At 47.6% G+C, this 22,854-nt stretch overlaps 1 protein-coding gene across 12 annotated transcripts in view; it reads right to left on the bottom strand.

The window, feature by feature from the left end:
• Positions 1 to 22,854, bottom strand: part of LOC119906953 (regulating synaptic membrane exocytosis protein 2-like) — a 110,043-nt gene that overhangs the window by 73,710 nt on the left and 13,479 nt on the right. For all 12 annotated transcript variants that reach the window (XM_038724424.1, XM_038724423.1, XM_038724428.1 and 9 more), the window contains 2 exons: positions 22,072 to 22,353; positions 16,735 to 16,799 (listed from right to left, as the gene is read on the bottom strand). In XM_038724424.1, the coding sequence (XP_038580352.1) occupies positions 16,735 to 16,799; positions 22,072 to 22,353 (347 nt within the window). The remainder of the gene's footprint in view (positions 1 to 16,734; positions 16,800 to 22,071; positions 22,354 to 22,854) is intronic.

Genomic DNA, 22,854 nt, shown 5'->3' with positions numbered 1-22,854 from the left:
ACTTCAACTGCTTTCTAAAGTCAGACTCTGCTTTCTAAAGTCAGAAACGTTCTGCGCGGCCCTTTCCTCTCTGTCATGCTGACACTTCAACTGCTTTCAAAAGTCAGAATCTGCTTTCTAAAGTCAGAATCTGCTTTCTAAAGTCAGAATCTGCTTTTTACAGTCAGAAACATTCAGCTCGGCGCTTTCCTCTCTGTCACGCCAACACTTCAACTGCTTTCGAAAGTCAGACTCTGCTTTCTAATGTCAGAAACGTTTAGCGCAGCGCTTTCCTCTCTGTCACGCGACACTTCAACTAATTTCTGAGGTCAGAAACGTTCAGCTCTGCGCTTTCCTCTCTGTCATGCCGACACTTCAACTGCTTTCTAAAAGTCATAAACTGCTTTCTAAAGTCAGAAACATTCAGTGAGGCGCTTTCCTCTCTGTCACGCCGACACTTCAACTGCTTTCTGAGGTCAGAAACATTCAGTGAGGCGCTTTCCTCTCTGTCACGCCGACACTTCAACTGCTATCTAAAAGTCACAAACTGTTTTCTAAAGTCAGAATCCCCTAAAGTCTGAATCTGCTTTCCAAAGTCAGAAACGTTCAGCTCTGCACTTTCCTCTCTGTCACGCCAACACTTCAACTGCTTTCGAAAGTCAGACTCTGCTTTCTAAAGTCAGAAACGTTCAGCACGGCGCTTTCCTCTCTGTCATGCTGACACTTCAACTGCTTTCTAAAGTCAGAAACTGCTTTCTAAAGTCAGAAACTGCTTTCTAAAGTCAGAATCTGCTTTCTAAAGTCAGAAACGTTTAGCGCAGCGCTTTCCTCTCTGTCACGCCGACACTTCAACTGCTTTCTGAGGTCAGAAACATTCAGCGCGGTGCTTTCCTCTCTGTCACGCCAACACTTGAACTGCTTTCTGAGGTCAGAAACATTCAGCGAGGCGGTTTCCTCTCTGTCACGCCGACACTTCAACTGCTATCTAAAAGTCACAAACTGCTTTCTAAAGTCAGAATCCCCTAAAGTCTGAATCTGCTTTCCAAAGTCAGAAACGTTCAGCTCTGCGCTTTCCTCTCTGTCATGTCGACACTTCAACTGCTTTCTAAAAGTCAGAAACTGCTTTCTAAAGTCAGAAACATTCAGCGAGGCGCTTTCCTCTCTGTCACGCCAACACTTGAACTGCTTTCTGAGGTCAGAAACATTCAGCGAGGCGGTTTCCTCTCTGTCACGCCGACACTTCAACTGCTATCTAAAAGTCACAAACTTCTTTCTAAAGTCAGAATCCCCTAAAGTCTGAATCTGCTTTCCAAAGTCAGAAACGTTCAGCTCTGCGCTTTCCTCTCTGTCACACCAACACTTCAACTGCTTTCGAAAGTCAGACTCTGCTTTCTAAAGTCAGAAACTTTCAGCGCGGTGCTTTCCTCTCTGTCATGCTGACACTTCAACTGCTTTCTAAAGTCAGAAACTGCTTTCTAAATCAGAATCTGCTTTCTAAAGTCAGAAACGTTCAGCTCGGCGGTTTCCTCTCTGTCACGCCAACACTTCAACTGCTTTCGAAAGTCAGACTCTGCTTTCTAAAGTCAGAATCTGCTTTCTAAAGTCAGACTCTGCTTTCTAAAGTCAGAAACTTTCAGCGCGGTGCTTTCCTCTCTGTCATGCTGACACTTCAACTGCTTTCTAAAGTCAGAAACTGCTTTCTAAATCAGAATCTGCTTTCTAAAGTCAGAAACGTTCAGCTCGGCGGTTTCCTCTCTGTCACGCGACACTTCAACTACTTTCTGAGGTCAGAAACGTTCAGCTCTGCGCTTTCCTCTCTGTCACGCCAACACTTGAACTGCTTTCTGAGGTCAGAAACATTCAGCGAGGCGGTTTCCTCTCTGTCACGCCGACACTTCAACTGCTATCTAAAAGTCACAAACTGCTTTCTAAAGTCAGAATCCCCTAAAGTCTGAATCTGCTTTCCAAAGTCAGAAACGTTCAGCTCTGCGCTTTCCTCTCTGTCATGTCGACAATTCAACTGCTTTCTAAAAGTCATAAACTGCTTTCTAAAGTCAGAAACATTCAGCGAGGCGGTTTCCTCTCTGTCACGCCGACACTTCAACTGCTATCTAAAAGTCACAAACTTCTTTCTAAAGTCAGAATCCCCTAAAGTCTGAATCTGCTTTCCAAAGTCAGAAACGTTCAGCTCTGCGCTTTCCTCTCTGTCACGCCAACACTTCAACTGCTTTCGAAAGTCAGACTCTGCTTTCTAAAGTCAGAAACTTTCAGCGCGGTGCTTTCCTCTCTGTCATGCTGACACTTCAACTGCTTTCTAAAGTCAGAAACTGCTTTCTAAATCAGAATCTGCTTTCTAAATCAGAGTCTGCTTTGTAAAGTCAGAAACGTTCAGCTCGGCGGTTTCCTCTCTGTCACGCCAACACTTCAACTGCTTTCGAAAGTCAGACTCTGCTTTCTAAAGTCAGAATCTGCTTTCTAAAGTCAGACTCTGCTTTCTAAAGTCAGAAACTTTCAGCGCGGTGCTTTCCTCTCTGTCATGCTGACACTTCAACTGCTTTCTAAAGTCAGAAACTGCTTTCTAAATCAGAATCTGCTTTCTAAATCAGAGTCTGCTTTGTAAAGTCAGAAACGTTCAGCTCGGCGGTTTCCTCTCTGTCACGCCAACACTTCAACTGCTTTCGAAAGTCAGACTCTGCTTTCTAAAGTCAGAAACGTTTAGCGCAGCGCTTTCCTCTCTGTCACGCGACACTTCAACTACTTTCTGAGGTCAGAAACGTTCAGCTCTGCGCTTTCCTCTCTGTCACGCCAACACTTGAACTGCTTTCTGAGGTCAGAAACATTCAGCGAGGCGGTTTCCTCTCTGTCACGCCGACACTTCAACTGCTATCTAAAAGTCACAAACTGCTTTCTAAAGTCAGAATCCCCTAAAGTCTGAATCTGCTTTCCAAAGTCAGAAACGTTCAGCTCTGCGCTTTCCTCTCTGTCATGGCGACAATTCAACTGCTTTCTAAAAGTCATAAACTGCTTTCTAAAGTCAGAAACATTCAGCGAGGCGCTTTCCTCTCTGTCACGCCAACACTTGAACTGCTTTCTGAGGTCAGAAACATTCAGCAAGGCGGTTTCCTCTCTGTCACGCCGACACTTCAACTGCTATCTAAAAGTCACAAACTTCTTTCTAAAGTCAGAATCCCCTAAAGTCTGAATCTGCTTTCCAAAGTCAGAAACGTTCAGCTCTGCGCTTTCCTCTCTGTCACGCCAACACTTCAACTGCTTTCGAAAGTCAGACTCTGCTTTCTAAAGTCAGAAACTTTCAGCGCGGTGCTTTCCTCTCTGTCATGCTGACACTTCAACTGCTTTCTAAAGTCACAAACTGCTTTCTAAAGTCAGAATCCCCTAAAGTCTGAATCTGCTTTCCAAAGTCAGAAACGTTCAGCTCTGCGCTTTCCTCTCTGTCATGTCGACACTTCAACTGCTTTCTAAAAGTCAGAAACTGCTTTCTAAAGTCAGAAACATTCAGCGAGGCGCTTTCCTCTCTGTCATGCCAACACTTCAACTGCTTTCAAAAGTCAGACTCTGCTTTCTAAAGTCAGAATCTGTTTTCTAAAGTCAGAATCTGCTTTCTAAAGTCAGAAACGTTCAGTGCGGCGCTTTCCTCTCTGTCACGCCGACACTTCAACTGCTTTCTAAAGTCAGACTCTGCTTTCTAAAGTCAGAAACGTTCTGCGCGGCCCTTTCCTCTCTGTCATGCTGACACTTCAACTGCTTTCAAAAGTCAGAATCTGCTTTCTAAAGTCAGAATCTGCTTTCTAAAGTCAGAATCTGCTTTTTACAGTCAGAAACATTCAGCTCGGCGCTTTCCTCTCTGTCACGCCAACACTTCAACTGCTTTCGAAAGTCAGACTCTGCTTTCTAATGTCAGAAACGTTTAGCGCAGCGCTTTCCTCTCTGTCACGCGACACTTCAACTAATTTCTGAGGTCAGAAACGTTCAGCTCTGCGCTTTCCTCTCTGTCATGCCGACACTTCAACTGCTTTCTAAAAGTCATAAACTGCTTTCTAAAGTCAGAAACATTCAGTGAGGCGCTTTCCTCTCTGTCACGCCGACACTTCAACTGCTTTCTGAGGTCAGAAACATTCAGTGAGGCGCTTTCCTCTCTGTCACGCCGACACTTCAACTGCTATCTAAAAGTCACAAACTGTTTTCTAAAGTCAGAATCCCCTAAAGTCTGAATCTGCTTTCCAAAGTCAGAAACGTTCAGCTCTGCACTTTCCTCTCTGTCACGCCAACACTTCAACTGCTTTCGAAAGTCAGACTCTGCTTTCTAAAGTCAGAAACGTTCAGCACGGCGCTTTCCTCTCTGTCATGCTGACACTTCAACTGCTTTCTAAAGTCAGAAACTGCTTTCTAAAGTCAGAAACTGCTTTCTAAAGTCAGAATCTGCTTTCTAAAGTCAGAAACGTTTAGCGCAGCGCTTTCCTCTCTGTCACGCCGACACTTCAACTGCTTTCTGAGGTCAGAAACATTCAGCGCGGTGCTTTCCTCTCTGTCACGCCAACACTTGAACTGCTTTCTGAGGTCAGAAACATTCAGCGAGGCGGTTTCCTCTCTGTCACGCCGACACTTCAACTGCTATCTAAAAGTCACAAACTGCTTTCTAAAGTCAGAATCCCCTAAAGTCTGAATCTGCTTTCCAAAGTCAGAAACGTTCAGCTCTGCGCTTTCCTCTCTGTCATGTCGACACTTCAACTGCTTTCTAAAAGTCAGAAACTGCTTTCTAAAGTCAGAAACATTCAGCGAGGCGCTTTCCTCTCTGTCACGCCAACACTTGAACTGCTTTCTGAGGTCAGAAACATTCAGCGAGGCGGTTTCCTCTCTGTCACGCCGACACTTCAACTGCTATCTAAAAGTCACAAACTTCTTTCTAAAGTCAGAATCCCCTAAAGTCTGAATCTGCTTTCCAAAGTCAGAAACGTTCAGCTCTGCGCTTTCCTCTCTGTCACACCAACACTTCAACTGCTTTCGAAAGTCAGACTCTGCTTTCTAAAGTCAGAAACTTTCAGCGCGGTGCTTTCCTCTCTGTCATGCTGACACTTCAACTGCTTTCTAAAGTCAGAAACTGCTTTCTAAATCAGAATCTGCTTTCTAAAGTCAGAAACGTTCAGCTCGGCGGTTTCCTCTCTGTCACGCCAACACTTCAACTGCTTTCGAAAGTCAGACTCTGCTTTCTAAAGTCAGAATCTGCTTTCTAAAGTCAGACTCTGCTTTCTAAAGTCAGAAACTTTCAGCGCGGTGCTTTCCTCTCTGTCATGCTGACACTTCAACTGCTTTCTAAAGTCAGAAACTGCTTTCTAAATCAGAATCTGCTTTCTAAAGTCAGAAACGTTCAGCTCGGCGGTTTCCTCTCTGTCACGCGACACTTCAACTACTTTCTGAGGTCAGAAACGTTCAGCTCTGCGCTTTCCTCTCTGTCACGCCAACACTTGAACTGCTTTCTGAGGTCAGAAACATTCAGCGAGGCGGTTTCCTCTCTGTCACGCCGACACTTCAACTGCTATCTAAAAGTCACAAACTGCTTTCTAAAGTCAGAATCCCCTAAAGTCTGAATCTGCTTTCCAAAGTCAGAAACGTTCAGCTCTGCGCTTTCCTCTCTGTCATGTCGACAATTCAACTGCTTTCTAAAAGTCATAAACTGCTTTCTAAAGTCAGAAACATTCAGCGAGGCGGTTTCCTCTCTGTCACGCCGACACTTCAACTGCTATCTAAAAGTCACAAACTTCTTTCTAAAGTCAGAATCCCCTAAAGTCTGAATCTGCTTTCCAAAGTCAGAAACGTTCAGCTCTGCGCTTTCCTCTCTGTCACGCCAACACTTCAACTGCTTTCGAAAGTCAGACTCTGCTTTCTAAAGTCAGAAACTTTCAGCGCGGTGCTTTCCTCTCTGTCATGCTGACACTTCAACTGCTTTCTAAAGTCAGAAACTGCTTTCTAAATCAGAATCTGCTTTCTAAATCAGAGTCTGCTTTGTAAAGTCAGAAACGTTCAGCTCGGCGGTTTCCTCTCTGTCACGCCAACACTTCAACTGCTTTCGAAAGTCAGACTCTGCTTTCTAAAGTCAGAATCTGCTTTCTAAAGTCAGACTCTGCTTTCTAAAGTCAGAAACTTTCAGCGCGGTGCTTTCCTCTCTGTCATGCTGACACTTCAACTGCTTTCTAAAGTCAGAAACTGCTTTCTAAATCAGAATCTGCTTTCTAAATCAGAGTCTGCTTTGTAAAGTCAGAAACGTTCAGCTCGGCGGTTTCCTCTCTGTCACGCCAACACTTCAACTGCTTTCGAAAGTCAGACTCTGCTTTCTAAAGTCAGAAACGTTTAGCGCAGCGCTTTCCTCTCTGTCACGCGACACTTCAACTACTTTCTGAGGTCAGAAACGTTCAGCTCTGCGCTTTCCTCTCTGTCACGCCAACACTTGAACTGCTTTCTGAGGTCAGAAACATTCAGCGAGGCGGTTTCCTCTCTGTCACGCCGACACTTCAACTGCTATCTAAAAGTCACAAACTGCTTTCTAAAGTCAGAATCCCCTAAAGTCTGAATCTGCTTTCCAAAGTCAGAAACGTTCAGCTCTGCGCTTTCCTCTCTGTCATGGCGACAATTCAACTGCTTTCTAAAAGTCATAAACTGCTTTCTAAAGTCAGAAACATTCAGCGAGGCGCTTTCCTCTCTGTCACGCCAACACTTGAACTGCTTTCTGAGGTCAGAAACATTCAGCAAGGCGGTTTCCTCTCTGTCACGCCGACACTTCAACTGCTATCTAAAAGTCACAAACTTCTTTCTAAAGTCAGAATCCCCTAAAGTCTGAATCTGCTTTCCAAAGTCAGAAACGTTCAGCTCTGCGCTTTCCTCTCTGTCACGCCAACACTTCAACTGCTTTCGAAAGTCAGACTCTGCTTTCTAAAGTCAGAAACTTTCAGCGCGGTGCTTTCCTCTCTGTCATGCTGACACTTCAACTGCTTTCTAAAGTCAGAAACTGCTTTCTAAATCAGAATCTGCTTTCTAAATCAGAATCTGCTTTCTAAAGTCAGAAACGTTCAGCTCGGCGGTTTCCTCTCTGTCACGCCAACACTTCAACTGCTTTCGAAAGTCAGACTCTGCTTTCTAAAGTCAGAATCTGCTTTCTAAAGTCAGAAACGTTTAGCGCAGCGCTTTCCTCTCTGTCACGCGACACTTCAACTACTTTCTGAGGTCAGAAACGTTCAGCTCTGCGCTTTCCTCTCTGTCATGCCGACACTTGAACTGCTTTCTGAGGTCAGAAACATTCAGCGAGGCGGTTTCCTCTCTGTCACGCCGACACTTCAACTGCTATCTAAAAGTCACAAACTGCTTTCTAAAGTCAGAATCCCCTAAAGTCTGAATCTGCTTTCCAAAGTCAGAAACGTTCAGCTCTGCACTTTCCTCTCTGTCACGCCAACACTTCAACTGCTTTCGAAAGTCAGACTCTGCTTTCTAAAGTCAGAAACGTTCAGCACGGCGCTTTCCTCTCTGTCATGCTGACACTTCAACTGCTTTCTAAAGTCAGAAACTGCTTTCTAAAGTCAGAAACGTTTAGCGCGGTGCTTTCCTCTCTGTCACACCGACACTTCAACTGCTTTCTGAGGTCAGAAACATTCAGCGAGGCGGTTTCCTCTCTGTCACGCCGACACTTCAACTGCTATCTAAAAGTCACAAACTGCTTTCTAAAGTCAGAAACATTCAGCGAGGCGCTTTCCTCTCTGTTACGCCAACACTTGAACTGCTTTCTGAGGTCAGAAACATTCAGCGAGGCGGTTTCCTCTCTGTCACGCCGACACTTCAACTGCTATCTAAAAGTCATAAACTGCTTTCTAAAGTCAGAAACATTCAGCGAGGCGCTTTCCTCTCTGTTACGCCAACACTTGAACTGCTTTCTGAGGTCAGAAACATCAGCGAGGCGGTTTCCTCTCTGTCACGCCGACACTTCAACTGCTATCTAAAAGTCACAAACTGCTTTCTAAAGTCAGAATCCCCTAAAGTCTGAATCTGCTTTCCAAAGTCAGAAACGTTCAGCTCTGCGCTTTCCTCTCTGTCACGCCAACACTTCAACTGCTTTCTAAAGTCAGAAACTGCTTTCTAAAGTCAGAATCTGCTTTCTAAAGTCAGAAACGTTCAGCGAGGCGCTTTCCTCTCTGTCACACCAACACTTCAACTGCTTTCAAAAGTCAGACTCTGCTTTCTAAAGTCAGAATCTGCTTTCCAAAGTCAGAATCTGCTTTCTAAAGTCAGAAACGTTCAGCGAGGCGCTTTCCTCTCTGTCACGCCGACACTTCAACTGCTATCTAAAAGTCACAAACTGCTGTCTAAAGTCAGAATCCCCTAAAGTCTGAATCTGCTTTCCAAAGTCAGAAACGTTCAGCGCGGCGCTTTCCTCTCTGTCATGCTGACACTTCAACTGCTTTCTAAAGTCAGAATCTGCTTTCTACAGTCAGAAACGTTCAGCGCGGCGCTTTCCTCTCTGTCATGCCAACACTTCAACTGCTTTCAAAAGTCAGACTCTGCTTTCTAAAGTCAGAATCTGTTTTCTAAAGTCAGAATCTGCTTTCTAAAGTCAGAAACGTTCAGTGCGGCGCTTTCCTCTCTGTCACGCCGACACTTCAACTGCTTTCTAAAGTCAGAAATTGCTTTATAAAGTCAGACTCTGCTTTCTAAAGTCAGAAACGTTCTGCGCGGCCCTTTCCTCTCTGTCATGCTGACACTTCAACTGCTTTCAAAAGTCAGAATCTGCTTTCTAAAGTCAGAATCTGCTTTTTACAGTCAGAAACATTCAGCTCGGCGCTTTCCTCTCTGTCACGCCAACACTTCAACTGCTTTCGAAAGTCAGACTCTGCTTTCTAAAGTCAGAAACGTTTAGCGCAGCGCTTTCCTCTCTGTCACGCGACACTTCAACTAATTTCTGAGGTCAGAAACGTTCAGCTCTGCGCTTTCCTCTCTGTCATGCCGACACTTCAACTGCTTTCTAAAAGTCATAAACTGCTTTCTAAAGTCAGAAACATTCAGTGAGGCGCTTTCCTCTCTGTCACGCCGACACTTCAACTGCTTTCTGAGGTCAGAAACATTCAGCGAGGCGGTTTCCTCTCTGTCACGCCGACACTTCAACTGCTATCTAAAAGTCACAAACTGTTTTCTAAAGTCAGAATCCCCTAAAGTCTGAATCTGCTTTCCAAAGTCAGAAACGTTCAGCTCTGCACTTTCCTCTCTGTCACGCCAACACTTCAACTGCTTTCGAAAGTCAGACTCTGCTTTCTAAAGTCAGAAACGTTCAGCACGGCGCTTTCCTCTCTGTCATGCTGACACTTCAACTGCTTTCTAAAGTCAGAAACTGCTTTCTAAAGTCAGAAACTGCTTTCTAAAGTCAGAAACGTTTAACGCGGTGCTTTCCTCTCTGTCACGCCGACACTTCAACTGCTTTCGAAAGTCAGAATCTGCTTTCTAAAGTCAGAAACGTTTAGCGCAGCGCTTTCCTCTCTGTCACGCCGACACTTCAACTGCTTTCTGAGGTCAGAAACATTCAGCGAGGCGGTTTCCTCTCTGTCACGCCAACACTTGAACTGCTTTCTGAGGTCAGAAACATTCAGCGAGGCGGTTTCCTCTCTGTCACGCCGACACTTCAACTGCTATCTAAAAGTCACAAACTGCTTTCTAAAGTCAGAATCCCCTAAAGTCTGAATCTGCTTTCCAAAGTCAGAAACGTTCAGCTCTGCGCTTTCCTCTCTGTCATGTCGACACTTCAACTGCTTTCTAAAAGTCATAAACTGCTTTCTAAAGTCAGAAACATTCAGCGAGGCGCTTTCCTCTCTGTCACGCCAACACTTGAACTGCTTTCTGAGGTCAGAAACATTCAGCGAGGCGGTTTCCTCTCTGTCACGCCGACACTTCAACTGCTATCTAAAAGTCACAAACTTCTTTCTAAAGTCAGAATCCCCTAAAGTCTGAATCTGCTTTCCAAAGTCAGAAACGTTCAGCTCTGCGCTTTCCTCTCTGTCACGCCAACACTTCAACTGCTTTCGAAAGTCAGACTCTGCTTTCTAAAGTCAGAAACTTTCAGCGCGGTGCTTTCCTCTCTGTCATGCTGACACTTCAACTGCTTTCTAAAGTCAGAAACTGCTTTCTAAATCAGAATCTGCTTTCTAAATCAGAATCTGCTTTCTAAAGTCAGAAACGTTCAGCTCGGCGGTTTCCTCTCTGTCACGCCAACACTTCAACTGCTTTCGAAAGTCAGACTCTGCTTTCTAAAGTCAGAATCTGCTTTCTAAAGTCAGAAACGTTTAGCGCAGCGCTTTCCTCTCTGTCACGCGACACTTCAACTACTTTCTGAGGTCAGAAACGTTCAGCTCTGCGCTTTCCTCTCTGTCATGCCGACACTTGAACTGCTTTCTGAGGTCAGAAACATTCAGCGAGGCGGTTTCCTCTCTGTCACGCCGACACTTCAACTGCTATCTAAAAGTCACAAACTGCTTTCTAAAGTCAGAATCCCCTAAAGTCTGAATCTGCTTTCCAAAGTCAGAAACGTTCAGCTCTGCACTTTCCTCTCTGTCACGCCAACACTTCAACTGCTTTCGAAAGTCAGACTCTGCTTTCTAAAGTCAGAAACGTTCAGCACGGCGCTTTCCTCTCTGTCATGCTGACACTTCAACTGCTTTCTAAAGTCAGAAACTGCTTTCTAAAGTCAGAAACGTTTAGCGCGGTGCTTTCCTCTCTGTCACACCGACACTTCAACTGCTTTCTGAGGTCAGAAACATTCAGCGAGGCGGTTTCCTCTCTGTCACGCCGACACTTCAACTGCTATCTAAAAGTCACAAACTGCTTTCTAAAGTCAGAAACATTCAGCGAGGCGCTTTCCTCTCTGTTACGCCAACACTTGAACTGCTTTCTGAGGTCAGAAACATTCAGCGAGGCGGTTTCCTCTCTGTCACGCCGACACTTCAACTGCTATCTAAAAGTCATAAACTGCTTTCTAAAGTCAGAAACATTCAGCGAGGCGCTTTCCTCTCTGTTACGCCAACACTTGAACTGCTTTCTGAGGTCAGAAACATTCAGCGAGGCGGTTTCCTCTCTGTCACGCCGACACTTCAACTGCTATCTAAAAGTCACAAACTGCTTTCTAAAGTCAGAATCCCCTAAAGTCTGAATCTGCTTTCCAAAGTCAGAAACGTTCAGCTCTGCGCTTTCCTCTCTGTCACGCCAACACTTCAACTGCTTTCTAAAGTCAGAAACTGCTTTCTAAAGTCAGAATCTGCTTTCTAAAGTCAGAAACGTTCAGCGAGGCGCTTTCCTCTCTGTCACACCAACACTTCAACTGCTTTCAAAAGTCAGACTCTGCTTTCTAAAGTCAGAATCTGCTTTCCAAAGTCAGAATCTGCTTTCTAAAGTCAGAAACGTTCAGCGAGGCGCTTTCCTCTCTGTCACGCCGACACTTCAACTGCTATCTAAAAGTCACAAACTGCTGTCTAAAGTCAGAATCCCCTAAAGTCTGAATCTGCTTTCCAAAGTCAGAAACGTTCAGCGCGGCGCTTTCCTCTCTGTCATGCTGACACTTCAACTGCTTTCTAAAGTCAGAATCTGCTTTCTACAGTCAGAAACGTTCAGCGCGGCGCTTTCCTCTCTGTCATGCCAACACTTCAACTGCTTTCAAAGTCAGACTCTGCTTTCTAAAGTCAGAATCTGTTTTCTAAAGTCAGAATCTGCTTTCTAAAGTCAGAAACGTTCAGTGCGGCGCTTTCCTCTCTGTCACGCCGACACTTCAACTGCTTTCTAAAGTCAGAAATTGCTTTATAAAGTCAGACTCTGCTTTCTAAAGTCAGAAACGTTCTGCGCGGCCCTTTCCTCTCTGTCATGCTGACACTTCAACTGCTTTCTAAAGTCAGAATCTGCTTTCTAAAGTCAGAATCTGCTTTTTACAGTCAGAAACATTCAGCTCGGCGCTTTCCTCTCTGTCACGCCAACACTTCAACTGCTTTCGAAAGTCAGACTCTGCTTTCTAAAGTCAGAAACGTTTAGCGCAGCGCTTTCCTCTCTGTCACGCGACACTTCAACTAATTTCTGAGGTCAGAAACGTTCAGCTCTGCGCTTTCCTCTCTGTCATGCCGACACTTCAACTGCTTTCTAAAAGTCATAAACTGCTTTCTAAAGTCAGAAACATTCAGTGAGGCGCTTTCCTCTCTGTCACGCCGACACTTCAACTGCTTTCTGAGGTCAGAAACATTCAGCGAGGCGGTTTCCTCTCTGTCACGCCGACACTTCAACTGCTATCTAAAAGTCACAAACTGTTTTCTAAAGTCAGAATCCCCTAAAGTCTGAATCTGCTTTCCAAAGTCAGAAACGTTCAGCTCTGCACTTTCCTCTCTGTCACGCCAACACTTCAACTGCTTTCGAAAGTCAGACTCTGCTTTCTAAAGTCAGAAACGTTCAGCACGGCGCTTTCCTCTCTGTCATGCTGACACTTCAACTGCTTTCTAAAGTCAGAAACTGCTTTCTAAAGTCAGAAACTGCTTTCTAAAGTCAGAATCCCCTAAAGTCTGAATCTGCTTTCCAAAGTCAGAAACGTTCAGCTCTGCGGTTTCCTCTCTGTCATGTCGACACTTCAACTGCTTTCTAAAAGTCATAAACTGCTTTCTAAAGTCAGAAACATTCAGCGAGGCGCTTTCCTCTCTGTCACGCCAACACTTGAACTGCTTTCTGAGGTCAGAAACATTCAGCGAGGCGGTTTCCTCTCTGTCACGCCGACACTTCAACTGCTATCTAAAAGTCACAAACTTCTTTCTAAAGTCAGAATCCCCTAAAGTCTGAATCTGCTTTCCAAAGTCATAAACGTTCAGCTCTGCGCTTTCCTCTCTGTCACGCCAACACTTCAACTGCTTTCGAAAGTCAGACTCTGCTTTCTAAAGTCAGAAACTTTCAGCGCGGTGCTTTCCTCTCTGTCATGCTGACACTTCAACTGCTTTCTAAAGTCAGAAACTGCTTTCTAAATCAGAATCTGCTTTCTAAAGTCAGAAACGTTCAGCTCGGCGGTTTCCTCTCTGTCACGCCAACACTTCAACTGCTTTCGAAAGTCAGACTCTGCTTTCTAAGTCAGAATCTGCTTTCTAAAGTCAGAAACGTTTAGCGCAGCGCTTTCCTCTCTGTCACGCGACACTTCAACTACTTTCTGAGGTCAGAAACGTTCAGCTCTGCGCTTTCCTCTCTGTCATGCCGACACTTGAACTGCTTTCTGAGGTCAGAAACATTCAGCGAGGCGGTTTCCTCTCTGTCACGCCGACACTTCAACTGCTATCTAAAAGTCACAAACTGCTTTCTAAAGTCAGAATCCCCTAAAGTCTGAATCTGCTTTCCAAAGTCAGAAACGTTCAGCTCTGCACTTTCCTCTCTGTCACGCCAACACTTCAACTGCTTTCGAAAGTCAGACTCTGCTTTCTAAAGTCAGAAACGTTCAGCACGGCGCTTTCCTCTCTGTCATGCTGACACTTCAACTGCTTTCTAAAGTCAGAAACTGCTTTCTAAAGTCAGAAATGTTTAGCGCGGTGCTTTCCTCTCTGTCACACCGACACTTCAACTGCTTTCTGAGGTCAGAAACATTCAGCGAGGCGGTTTCCTCTCTGTCACGCCGACACTTCAACTGCTATCTAAAAGTCACAAACTGCTTTCTAAAGTCAGAATCCCCTAAAGTCTGAATCTGCTTTCCAAAGTCAGAAACGTTCAGCTCTACGCTTTCCTCTCTGTCACGCCGACACTTCAACTGCTTTCTGAGGTCAGAAACGCTCAGCTCTGCGCTTTCCTCTCTGTCATGCCGACACTTCAACTGCTATCTAAAAGTCACAAACTGCTTTCTAAAGTCAGAATCCCCTAAAGTCTGAATCTGCTTTCCAAAGTCAGAAACGTTCAGCTCTGCGCTTTCCTCTCTGTCACGCCAACACTTCAACTGCTTTCTAAAGTCAGAAACTGCTTTCTAAAGTCAGAATCTGCTTTCTAAAGTCAGAAACGTTCAGCGAGGCGCTTTCCTCTCTGTCACACCAACACTTCAACTGCTTTCAAAAGTCAGACTCTGCTTTCTAAAGTCAGAATCTGCTTTCTAAAGTCAGAATCTGCTTTCTAAAGTCAGAAACGTTTAGCGCAGCGCTTTCCTCTCTGTCACACCGACACTTCAACTGCTATCTAAAAGTCACAAACTGCTTTCTAAAGTCAGAATCCCCTAAAGTCTGAATCTGCTTTCCAAAGTCACAAACGTTCAGCGCGGCGCTTTCCTCTCTGTCATGCTGACACTTCAACTGCTTTCTAAAGTCAGAATCTGCTTTCTACAGTCAGAAACGTTCAGCGCGGCGCTTTCCTCTCTGTCATGCCAACACTTCAACTGCTTTCAAAAGTCAGACTCTGCTTTCTAAAGTCAGAATCTGTTTTCTAAAGTCAGAATCTGCTTTCTAAAGTCAGAAACGTTCAGCGCTGCGCTTTCCTCTGTGTCACGCCGACACTTCATCTCTTTTCCCGGCTGTGGTGCTACATGGCATGTAGAACCCGGTGGAAGTCCTCACAGTGAAACATTACAAGAAAGAAAAAGCAAAAGATTAAGAGGGGAGGCAGACAGGTGAGGGGGGAGGCAGACAAGTGAGGGGGGAGGGAGAAGGAGAGGGGGAGGCAAACAGGTGAGGGGGAGGCAGGCAATGAGGGGGAGGCAGACAAGTGAGGGGGAAAGAAAACAGGTGAGGGGGAGGAAGACAGGTGATGGATGCAGGTGAGGGGAGGCAGACAAGTGAGGGGGGAGGAAAACAGGTGAGGGGAGGCAGACAGGTGATGGATGCAGGTGAGGGGGAGGCAAGCAAGTGAGGGGAGAGGCAGACAGGTGAGGGGGGAGGGAGAAGGGGAGGGGGAGGCAGACAAGTGAGGGGGGAGGAAAACAGGTGAGGGGCAGGCAGAGAGGTGATGGACGCAGGTGAGGGGGAGGCAGGCAAGTGAGGGGGAGGCAGACAAGTGGGGGGAGGAAAACAGATGAGGGGAAGGCAGGCAGGAGAGGGGGAGGCAGGCAAGTGAGGGGGGAGGCAGACAGTTGATGGAGGCAGTTGAGGGGGAGTCAGGCAGGTCAGGGGGGAGACAGGCAGGTGAGGGGGAGGCAGACAAGTGAGGGGGGAGGAAGAAGGGGAGGGGGGAGGCAAACAGGTGAGGGGGAGGCAGGCAAATGAGGGGGAGGCAGACAAGTGAGGGGGGAGGAAAACAGGTGAGGGGGAGGCAGACAGGTGATGGATGCAGGTGAGGGGGAGGCAGACAGGTGATGGATGCAGGTGAGGGGGAGGCAGACAAGTGAGGGGGGAGGAAAACAGATGAGGGGGATGCAGGTGAGGGGGGAGGCAGACAGGTGAGGGGGGAGGCAAACAGGTGAGGGGGGAGGCAGGGAGGAGGCAAACAGGTGAGGGGGAAGGCAGACAGTAGAGGGATGCAGGTGAGGGGGAGGCAGGCAGGTAAGAGGGAGGTAGGCAGGTGATGGATGCAGGTGAGGGGGGAGGCAGACAGGTGAGGGGGGAGGCAGGGTAGTAAGGGGGGGAGGCAAACAGGTGAGGGGGGAGGCAGGGAGGAGACAAACAGGTGAGGGGGAAGGCAGACAGTAGAGGGATGCAGGTGAGGGGGAGGCAGGCAGATGAGGGGGAAGCAGGGAAGTGAGGGGGAGGCAGACAATTGAGGGGGGAGGAAAACAGGTGAGGAGAAAGCAGATAGAAGAGAAGGGAGGTAGGCAGGTGAGGGGGGAGGCAGGCAGGTGAGGGGGAGGCAGGCAGGTGAGGGGGAGGCAGACAAGTGAGGGGGGATGCAGACAGTTGAGGGGGGAAGCAGGCAGGTAAGGGGGAGGCAGGCAGGTGATGGATGCAGGTGAGGGGGGAGGCAGACAGGTGAGGGGGGAGGTAGGGTAGTGAGGGGGGAGGCAAATAGGTGAGGGGGAGGCAGGGAGGTGAGGGGGGAGGCAACAGGTGAGGGGGAAGGCAGACAGTAGAGGGATGCAGGTGAGGGGGAGGCAGGCAGGTGAGGGGGAGGCAGACAGATGAGGGGGGAGGAAAACAGGTGAGGGGAGAGGCAGGGAAGTGAGGGGGAGGCAGACAATTGAGGGGGGAGGAAAACAGGTGAGGGGAGAGGCAGACAGAGAGGAGGGAGGTAGGCAGGTGAGGGGGAGGCAGACAGATGAGGGGGGAGGCAGACAGGTGATGAGGCAGGTGAGGGGGGAGGAAAACAGGTGGGGGGAGAGGCAGGGAAGTGAGGGGGAGGCAGACAATTGAGGGAGGATGAAAACAGGTGAGGGGAGAGGCAGACAGAGAGGAGGGAGGTAGGCAGGTGAGGGGGGAGGCAGACAGATGAGGGGGGAGGCAGACAGATGAGGGGGGAGGCAGACAGGTGATGAGGCAGGTGAGAGGGAGGCAGACAGATGAGGGGGAGGAAAACAGGTGGGGGAGAGGCAGGGAAGTGAGGGGGAGGCAGACAATTGAGGGGGGAGGAAAACAGGTGAGGGGAGAGGCAGACAGAGAGGAGGGAGGTAGGCAGGTGAGGGGGGAGGCAGACAGGTAAGGGGGGAGGCAGACAAGTGATGGAGGCAGGTGAGGGGGAGGCAGAGAGTTGATGGAGGCAGGAGAGGGGGAGGCAGAGAGTTGATGGAGGCAGGAGAGGGGGGAGGCAGGGAGCTAGGGTTAGATGATGGATGGAATAAGGGGCGTGGCTTAGTCCTACCATAGACATGGGTGGAGGCTCGCCGTGCCAGGAACCATGATCCCACCATTGGCTGTCCATGTCTCCTAGCAGCCAGACAGAGCAGAGGTCAGAGGTCAAGCACTGATTAACTGAACCGGCTTCTGCTGATCTGGTTTACTGGCCTACAGAACGAAACATGAACATCTGTTTCCAACACTCATGAAATCCAACAACAGAAGCCTAAAATCAAGACTAGAGCCGATCCACACGATTCGCAGGAGAAATTTTTTAATTGCAGAATGCAGAACTGAAACGTTGTGTGAAAGAAATAGGTGGCTCATGGGCCAAAGCTGGCCGGCCAGCAAAAATACCCGGCCCGCGGCCCGATTACTTCGATAGCGGCAAAAAAAACAAAACATTATAGCGGCTGGTGCTGAAACAGTTCTGAGTCATGACTGCAAAAGTTACTCACATAATCACTTCCTCTTAAGTGATTGAGCCTACAAAATAAAAGCATGAGAACGTCTTTGCAGCACTACTTTGTGTCGTGTTGAATTGAGAGCTTTTACTTTGAAAAGTTCTGAAGGAAGTTCTAAAGAGTCTCTGGCTTGCTTGATACACCTCTGTAAAAACAAAGTGACAGAAAACGTCAGGTCGGATTCCCCTGAATGAGAAACGCAGGAAGTTCCTCTGATGGAGGTGCTGGGGAAATGAAAATAAGCTCCACAGGCTGACGTGGGCCGATCGCCGGGAGGAACACGCTCCTGCACATGCTTAACGGTGAACATGTAAATGATCTCTTCACAGTCAGAAAATAATCCCAGCAGCAACTGAACTCACAACCCTTGGACCGGGACTCCTGAGCACTGCTGACTGAGCTGAACTGGCCCGCCGCCTACTGACTTGAAAAACATTTGGCCCGATGCCAGACTTATTTGCCGATCTAAACCCTGTGCTAGCTGCTGGGCCTCACCCCGTGTTAGATCCACCTCCTGTAGCTCGGCTCTCACAGTTGACCTGCAGAGGTCTGAACCTGCAGAGGACTGAACCTGCAGGGTCCTGAACCTGCAGAGGTCTGAACCTGCAGAGGACTGAACCTGCAGAGTCCTGAACCTGCAGAGGTCTGAACCTGCAGAGGGCTGAACCTGCAGGGTCCTGAACCTGCAGAGGTCTGAACCTGCAGAGGTCTGAACCTGCAGGGTCCTGGACCTGCAGAGGTCTGAACCTGTAGGGTCCTGGACCTATAGCGGTCTGAACCTGCAGAGGTCCAAACCTGCAGGGTCCTGAACCTGCAGAGGTCTGAACCTGCAGAGGTCTGAACCTGCAGGAGCCTGGACCTGCAGAGGTCTGAACCTGCAGGGTCCTGGACCTGCAGAGGTCTGAACCTGAAGAGGTCCGAACCTGCAGGGGCCTGGACCTGCAGAGGTCTGAAATTGCAGAGGTCCAAACCTGCAGGGTCCTGGACCTGCAGAGGTCTGAACCTGAAGAGGTCTGAACCTGCAGGGGCCTGGACCTGCAGAGGTCTGAACCTGAAGAGGTCTGAACCTGCAGGGTCCTGGACCTGCAGAGGTCTGAACCTGCAGAGGTCTGAACCTGCAGGGTCCTGGACCTGCAGAGGTCTGAACCTGAAGAGGTCTGAACATGCAGGGGCCTGGACCTGCAGAGGTCTGAACCTGCAGAGGTCCAAACCTGCAGGGTCCTGGACCTGCAGAGGTCTGAACCTGAAGAGGTCTGAACCTGCAGGGGCCTGGACCTGCAGAGGTCTGAACCTGAAGAGGTCTGAACCTGCAGGTGGGTCTGAATCTCACACACATCCACACAACTGTACTCACCTGCAGAGGTCTGAACCTGCAGAGGTCTGAACCTGCAGAGGTCTGAACCTGCAGAGGTCTGAACCTGCAGAGGTCTGAACCTGCAGGTGGGTCTGAAACTCACACACATCCACACAACTGTACTCACATGTCTGTCTGAACGCCATGAAGAACAAGGAGGAAGAGGAGGAGGAGGAGGACCTGAAGCTCTCCTCCAGTCCTCCTCACTACTGTGTGAGATTTGCCCTGAACTCTGCCTGCAGGCTGCAGAGCAGTTCATTCCTCTGTAATGAGATTATCAGAACACCGAGCCCATCGTTCTGTCTGTCAGGGTTTCATTGTTAGCTTGAAAGCTAGCTTCCTTCTCACCGCAGAGATGATCACAAAGGAATCCAGCAGGTGTGGTGGCGTTCAGCTGTCAGGTGTGCAGACATGCTGCCGTCTGACTGGTCAACAGGTGTTTCTATTCTGGTCTCCCCACAGTGACTCCAGGAGGCCGGTAATCCACACTCTCCTCTTTTAATCCACTTAGGCGGCAGGAGAGACGGGGATTCAGAGACCCGGCAGCTCCAGAGCAGCAGGTTCTGTTCTGCTCTGGAACTGATTATCAGACGGGATCTCCAGGACCCTCCAGGACCCTCCAGGCTTCTCCAGGCACGGGTCAGTCCGGTTTGAGGCTCTGTTGAACAGTCTCTTGGTTCTGGTTTCTCTCCCAGTGTCTTCAGGAAGGCAGCAGCTGAGACTCTGAGCTGCTCAGTCACCTGCAGACCCAGGAGGAGGGGCCAACAACCCTGTGAGCCAATCAGAGCTCATAATCTCTGACCAGGTGACTTCTGGCCCAATGACACGCAGCCAGGAGATTACCTTGCCAGCATGACGTCTGATTTCCTGACAGAGGACCTGCAGACCTGTAGAACCCTAAAGAACAGTGACAGAAGCCTCAGGAATAGAACCCAGGGGAACACAAGAAGAACCTCACAAGACACCAGATGGATATCATAAAACACCTCATTAGAACACTGGCAGAACCCCAAGCAACAGCAGAAGAACCTCATAGAAGAAAGGCTGTACACAACAGAACATGACCTGAACATCGGGAGAACCATAAAGAACATGTGCTGAATCCTTTGGAACATGTGACAGAACCTACAGAAACAACAGAAGAACCTTAAAGAACAGTAGAAGAACATCATAGAAAGGCTGTACACAATAGAACAGGACCTGAACATCAGGAGAATCATAAAGAACATGTGCCGAATCCTTTGGAACATGTGACAGAACCCACAGCAACAACAGTAGAGCACCACAGAACAACAGAACCATGGAGAACAGTTGTGGAACCACACAGAGCACCAGAACCATAACATTACCCTTTAATCTAAATAAGGAACCTTATTAAAAAAAAATGACAGAACCCCCAGAGAAACTGTAAAGACCACAGCTTTTAGAACAGTAGCAAAGGCAGACACATGACTATTAGAACCATGCAGAACCTGGGACATTAAACTCTATAGAACTACAGAAGAGCCACATAGAACAGAAACAGAACCTTATGAAACTGTGGCAGAACCGTATGGGAGAGAGAAGCAGAGGAGAACCCGTAGGAACATATCAACTAGAGATTTAAGAGCACGAGCAAAGTACCATGTAGAACATGAGCTGTATGGGTAACCATAACAACAGATGGAGGAACCTCTTTACGCCCGCTGGGATCTTTTCCCACAACAAGAACCGTACCATTGCAATTTATTTCACCTTCCTCATCTTCAAACCACTAACAGAACCATACGGAACATGAAACTGTTGGGTAAATAGTGTCACAGAGTTGGTCTGGACCAACAAGGAACAGTGAAGTGAGATATTGTGTTAAAACAGAACTGAACGGAACAGGAGAGAACCTGTGTATCGTCCATTCTTTATTACGTTTTAAAACCAGAACTGATAAATATTGATTTTAATAAAAAAGTTTCTGACTTGTGCAGCCTTGTGTCTTTCACTTGATAAACATGCAGCAGGTACGCCTGGCGATGAACCTACACAGTGGAACTCACTACGTACAGGAACCGGAACACTTCAGAACCTGAGAACCCTCCAACATGTCTTCAGTACTAAAGCAGCTCAGTGACAGTTGTCAGCAGGGCGACACGGCCAAAAATGTCATCATTGACATCATTAGATATCAATAATTATCAGGATAAAAGTCAAATCTTTATTTCTTCCAGGTTTAAATTCTGATTTTTGCTCCTGAGTGAAAGTTAATGTGGTTTTAAACTTTCTGGTCAGAACAAACAGTGGATCAGTAAACAAACCTGAGTCAGAACATTCAGAACTGTTCTGATAAAATCTGTTTTTAACAAATATGATTAGTAAAATCTCTTTTCCTCAACATTAATATCTTGATAGAAAAATTAAGTGCTGATTCGTCCATTATTCAAATGAATTAAAACATTTATTAACAAAATATTGATGTTAGTGAGGAAAATTATATTGTGATAATTATCTTTACTGTTTTGTGCCCAGCCCTAGGCAGCCAAAATGATCTGTTATTAGTTTGGTGAACTGTTCATGAAGAAATGATGCACAGATTAAAATGTTCTGTCTTTATTTAAACAGCACACCCCGCTGGAGTAAAGCTCAGTGTTAAAACCTCTTAATGAAGAGGCCTGAGTGGCTCTCTCCTATTTAACTTTACTGCTGTGAGCAGGATATCAGGTCACCTGCTCTTCCTGCGGCTCAGTGTTATTTAACATATTTTACAGGTAAGAGTTGGATCGTCACACTTTAAATGTGCAGTGTGGTCGGGGCTGGGATGTAGTGATACAGTCATATTCACCGCAGCAGATATGAGAAAGAACATGTTCACAACACGAGTACGTTGTTCTAGCAGGAACCCTCTGATGAAGCTGCTGTAAGCAGATTATCACACTGAGCTCATTACATGTCTCCACTGTCACTCTGCTCTCCCTCTTTCCTCTCTGTCAACAAAGAACCCTTCATATTCTATTTAATGTAAAGTCACTGCTTTAATACACTTCTGACTTTTGTATATAATCTATGAAATATTTCCATAATAAGGTTAGTAAACTAACCTTTGATAAATGTTGTCATGATGTCGTATAAAAATAAAAGGTCAACATTTAAAAGTTTTATTTCTGTCTTTTACTGCTGGAGAATAAAAACAGCTGAGTTGCTTCCCAATGGGAATAATAAATAATAATGTAGGCTCTGAGACACAGTGTCACGTGACAACCGAGCAAGTTATAATCTCTAAAGAAGGCCAATGGGGTGTGGTCAAAAGCTCCAGGAAAAAAGCTAGTGAGCCATGACTTCCTGCAGACCTGCACCTGTTGTTCTTTTAATCCATTATACACTACTAAAGCTCTTTGACACTGCTGTTAGCATGTAGCCACCTAGCCTCATCTAGCTAGCAGTTAGCATGTAGCTAGCATGTAGCCGTCTAAGCCCCATTTGCTTTTATATAGCGCTTTCATCCAAAGCCTCATTTACTTATTAGCATGTAGCCACCTAGCTTGATGTTGCAAGCAGTTAGCATGTAGCCACTCACTGTCAGGCTCGTCGCAGCTGTTGTACTCGGGCGTGGTCACTAGATCCTCCTCTGAGCTGCTGAAGCTACCAATCACATGCATCTTCCCCATCCTCCACGCCCTCTGCGCTGTGCTCGCATAGGCCGGCTTCCTCTTGAGGGCGGAGCTCGGGTCCAGGTGTTGCTGAGGTAACGGGCTGCGGCGGGGAGAGGTGGGGCTGATGTGATTGGCTGCCCGTTCTACAGAGAACGACCTCTGACCTCCAGATCCGACTAATCCCTGAAGTCGGTTCTTACGGAGAGCTGAGAGGGAAACAGGAGTCAGATTGGGCGTCCTCGAGCCTTCAAGGTCAGACTGGCGTGTTCTTACCTGTGTGTCTCGGGGTCAGGTGGTCGACATGTCCCTACCTGTGTCTCTCGGGGTCAGGTGGTCGACATGTCCCTACCTGTGTCTCTCGGGGTCAGGTGGTAAGGCGTGTCCCTACCTGTGTCTCTCGGGGTCAGGTGGTGGGGCGTGTCCCTACCTGTGTCTCTCGGGGTCAGGTGGTCAGGCGTGTCCCTACCTGTGTCTCTCGGGGTCAGGTGGTGGGGCGTGTCCCTACCTGTGTGTCTCGGGGTCAGGTGGTCAGGCGTGTCCCTACCTGTGTCTCTCGGGGTCAGGTGGTGGGGCGTGTCCCTACCTGTGTCTCTCGGGGTCAGGTGGTCAGGCGTGTCCCTACCTGTGTCTCTCGGGGTCAGGTGGTGGGGCGTGTCCCTACCTGTGTGTCTCGGGGTCAGGTGGTCAGGCGTGTCCCTACCTGTGTC

Source organism: Micropterus salmoides, unplaced genomic scaffold, assembly GCF_014851395.1.
Source record: "Micropterus salmoides isolate LMB-PRFRI ecotype aquatic unplaced genomic scaffold, ASM1485139v1 Ms_hic_scaffold_17, whole genome shotgun sequence".
In the NCBI taxonomy this organism is placed as follows: Eukaryota; Metazoa; Chordata; class Actinopteri; order Centrarchiformes; family Centrarchidae; genus Micropterus; species Micropterus salmoides.
The sequence above is the reverse complement of the archived record's forward strand: the minus strand, read 5'-3'. Positions and strand labels throughout refer to the sequence as shown.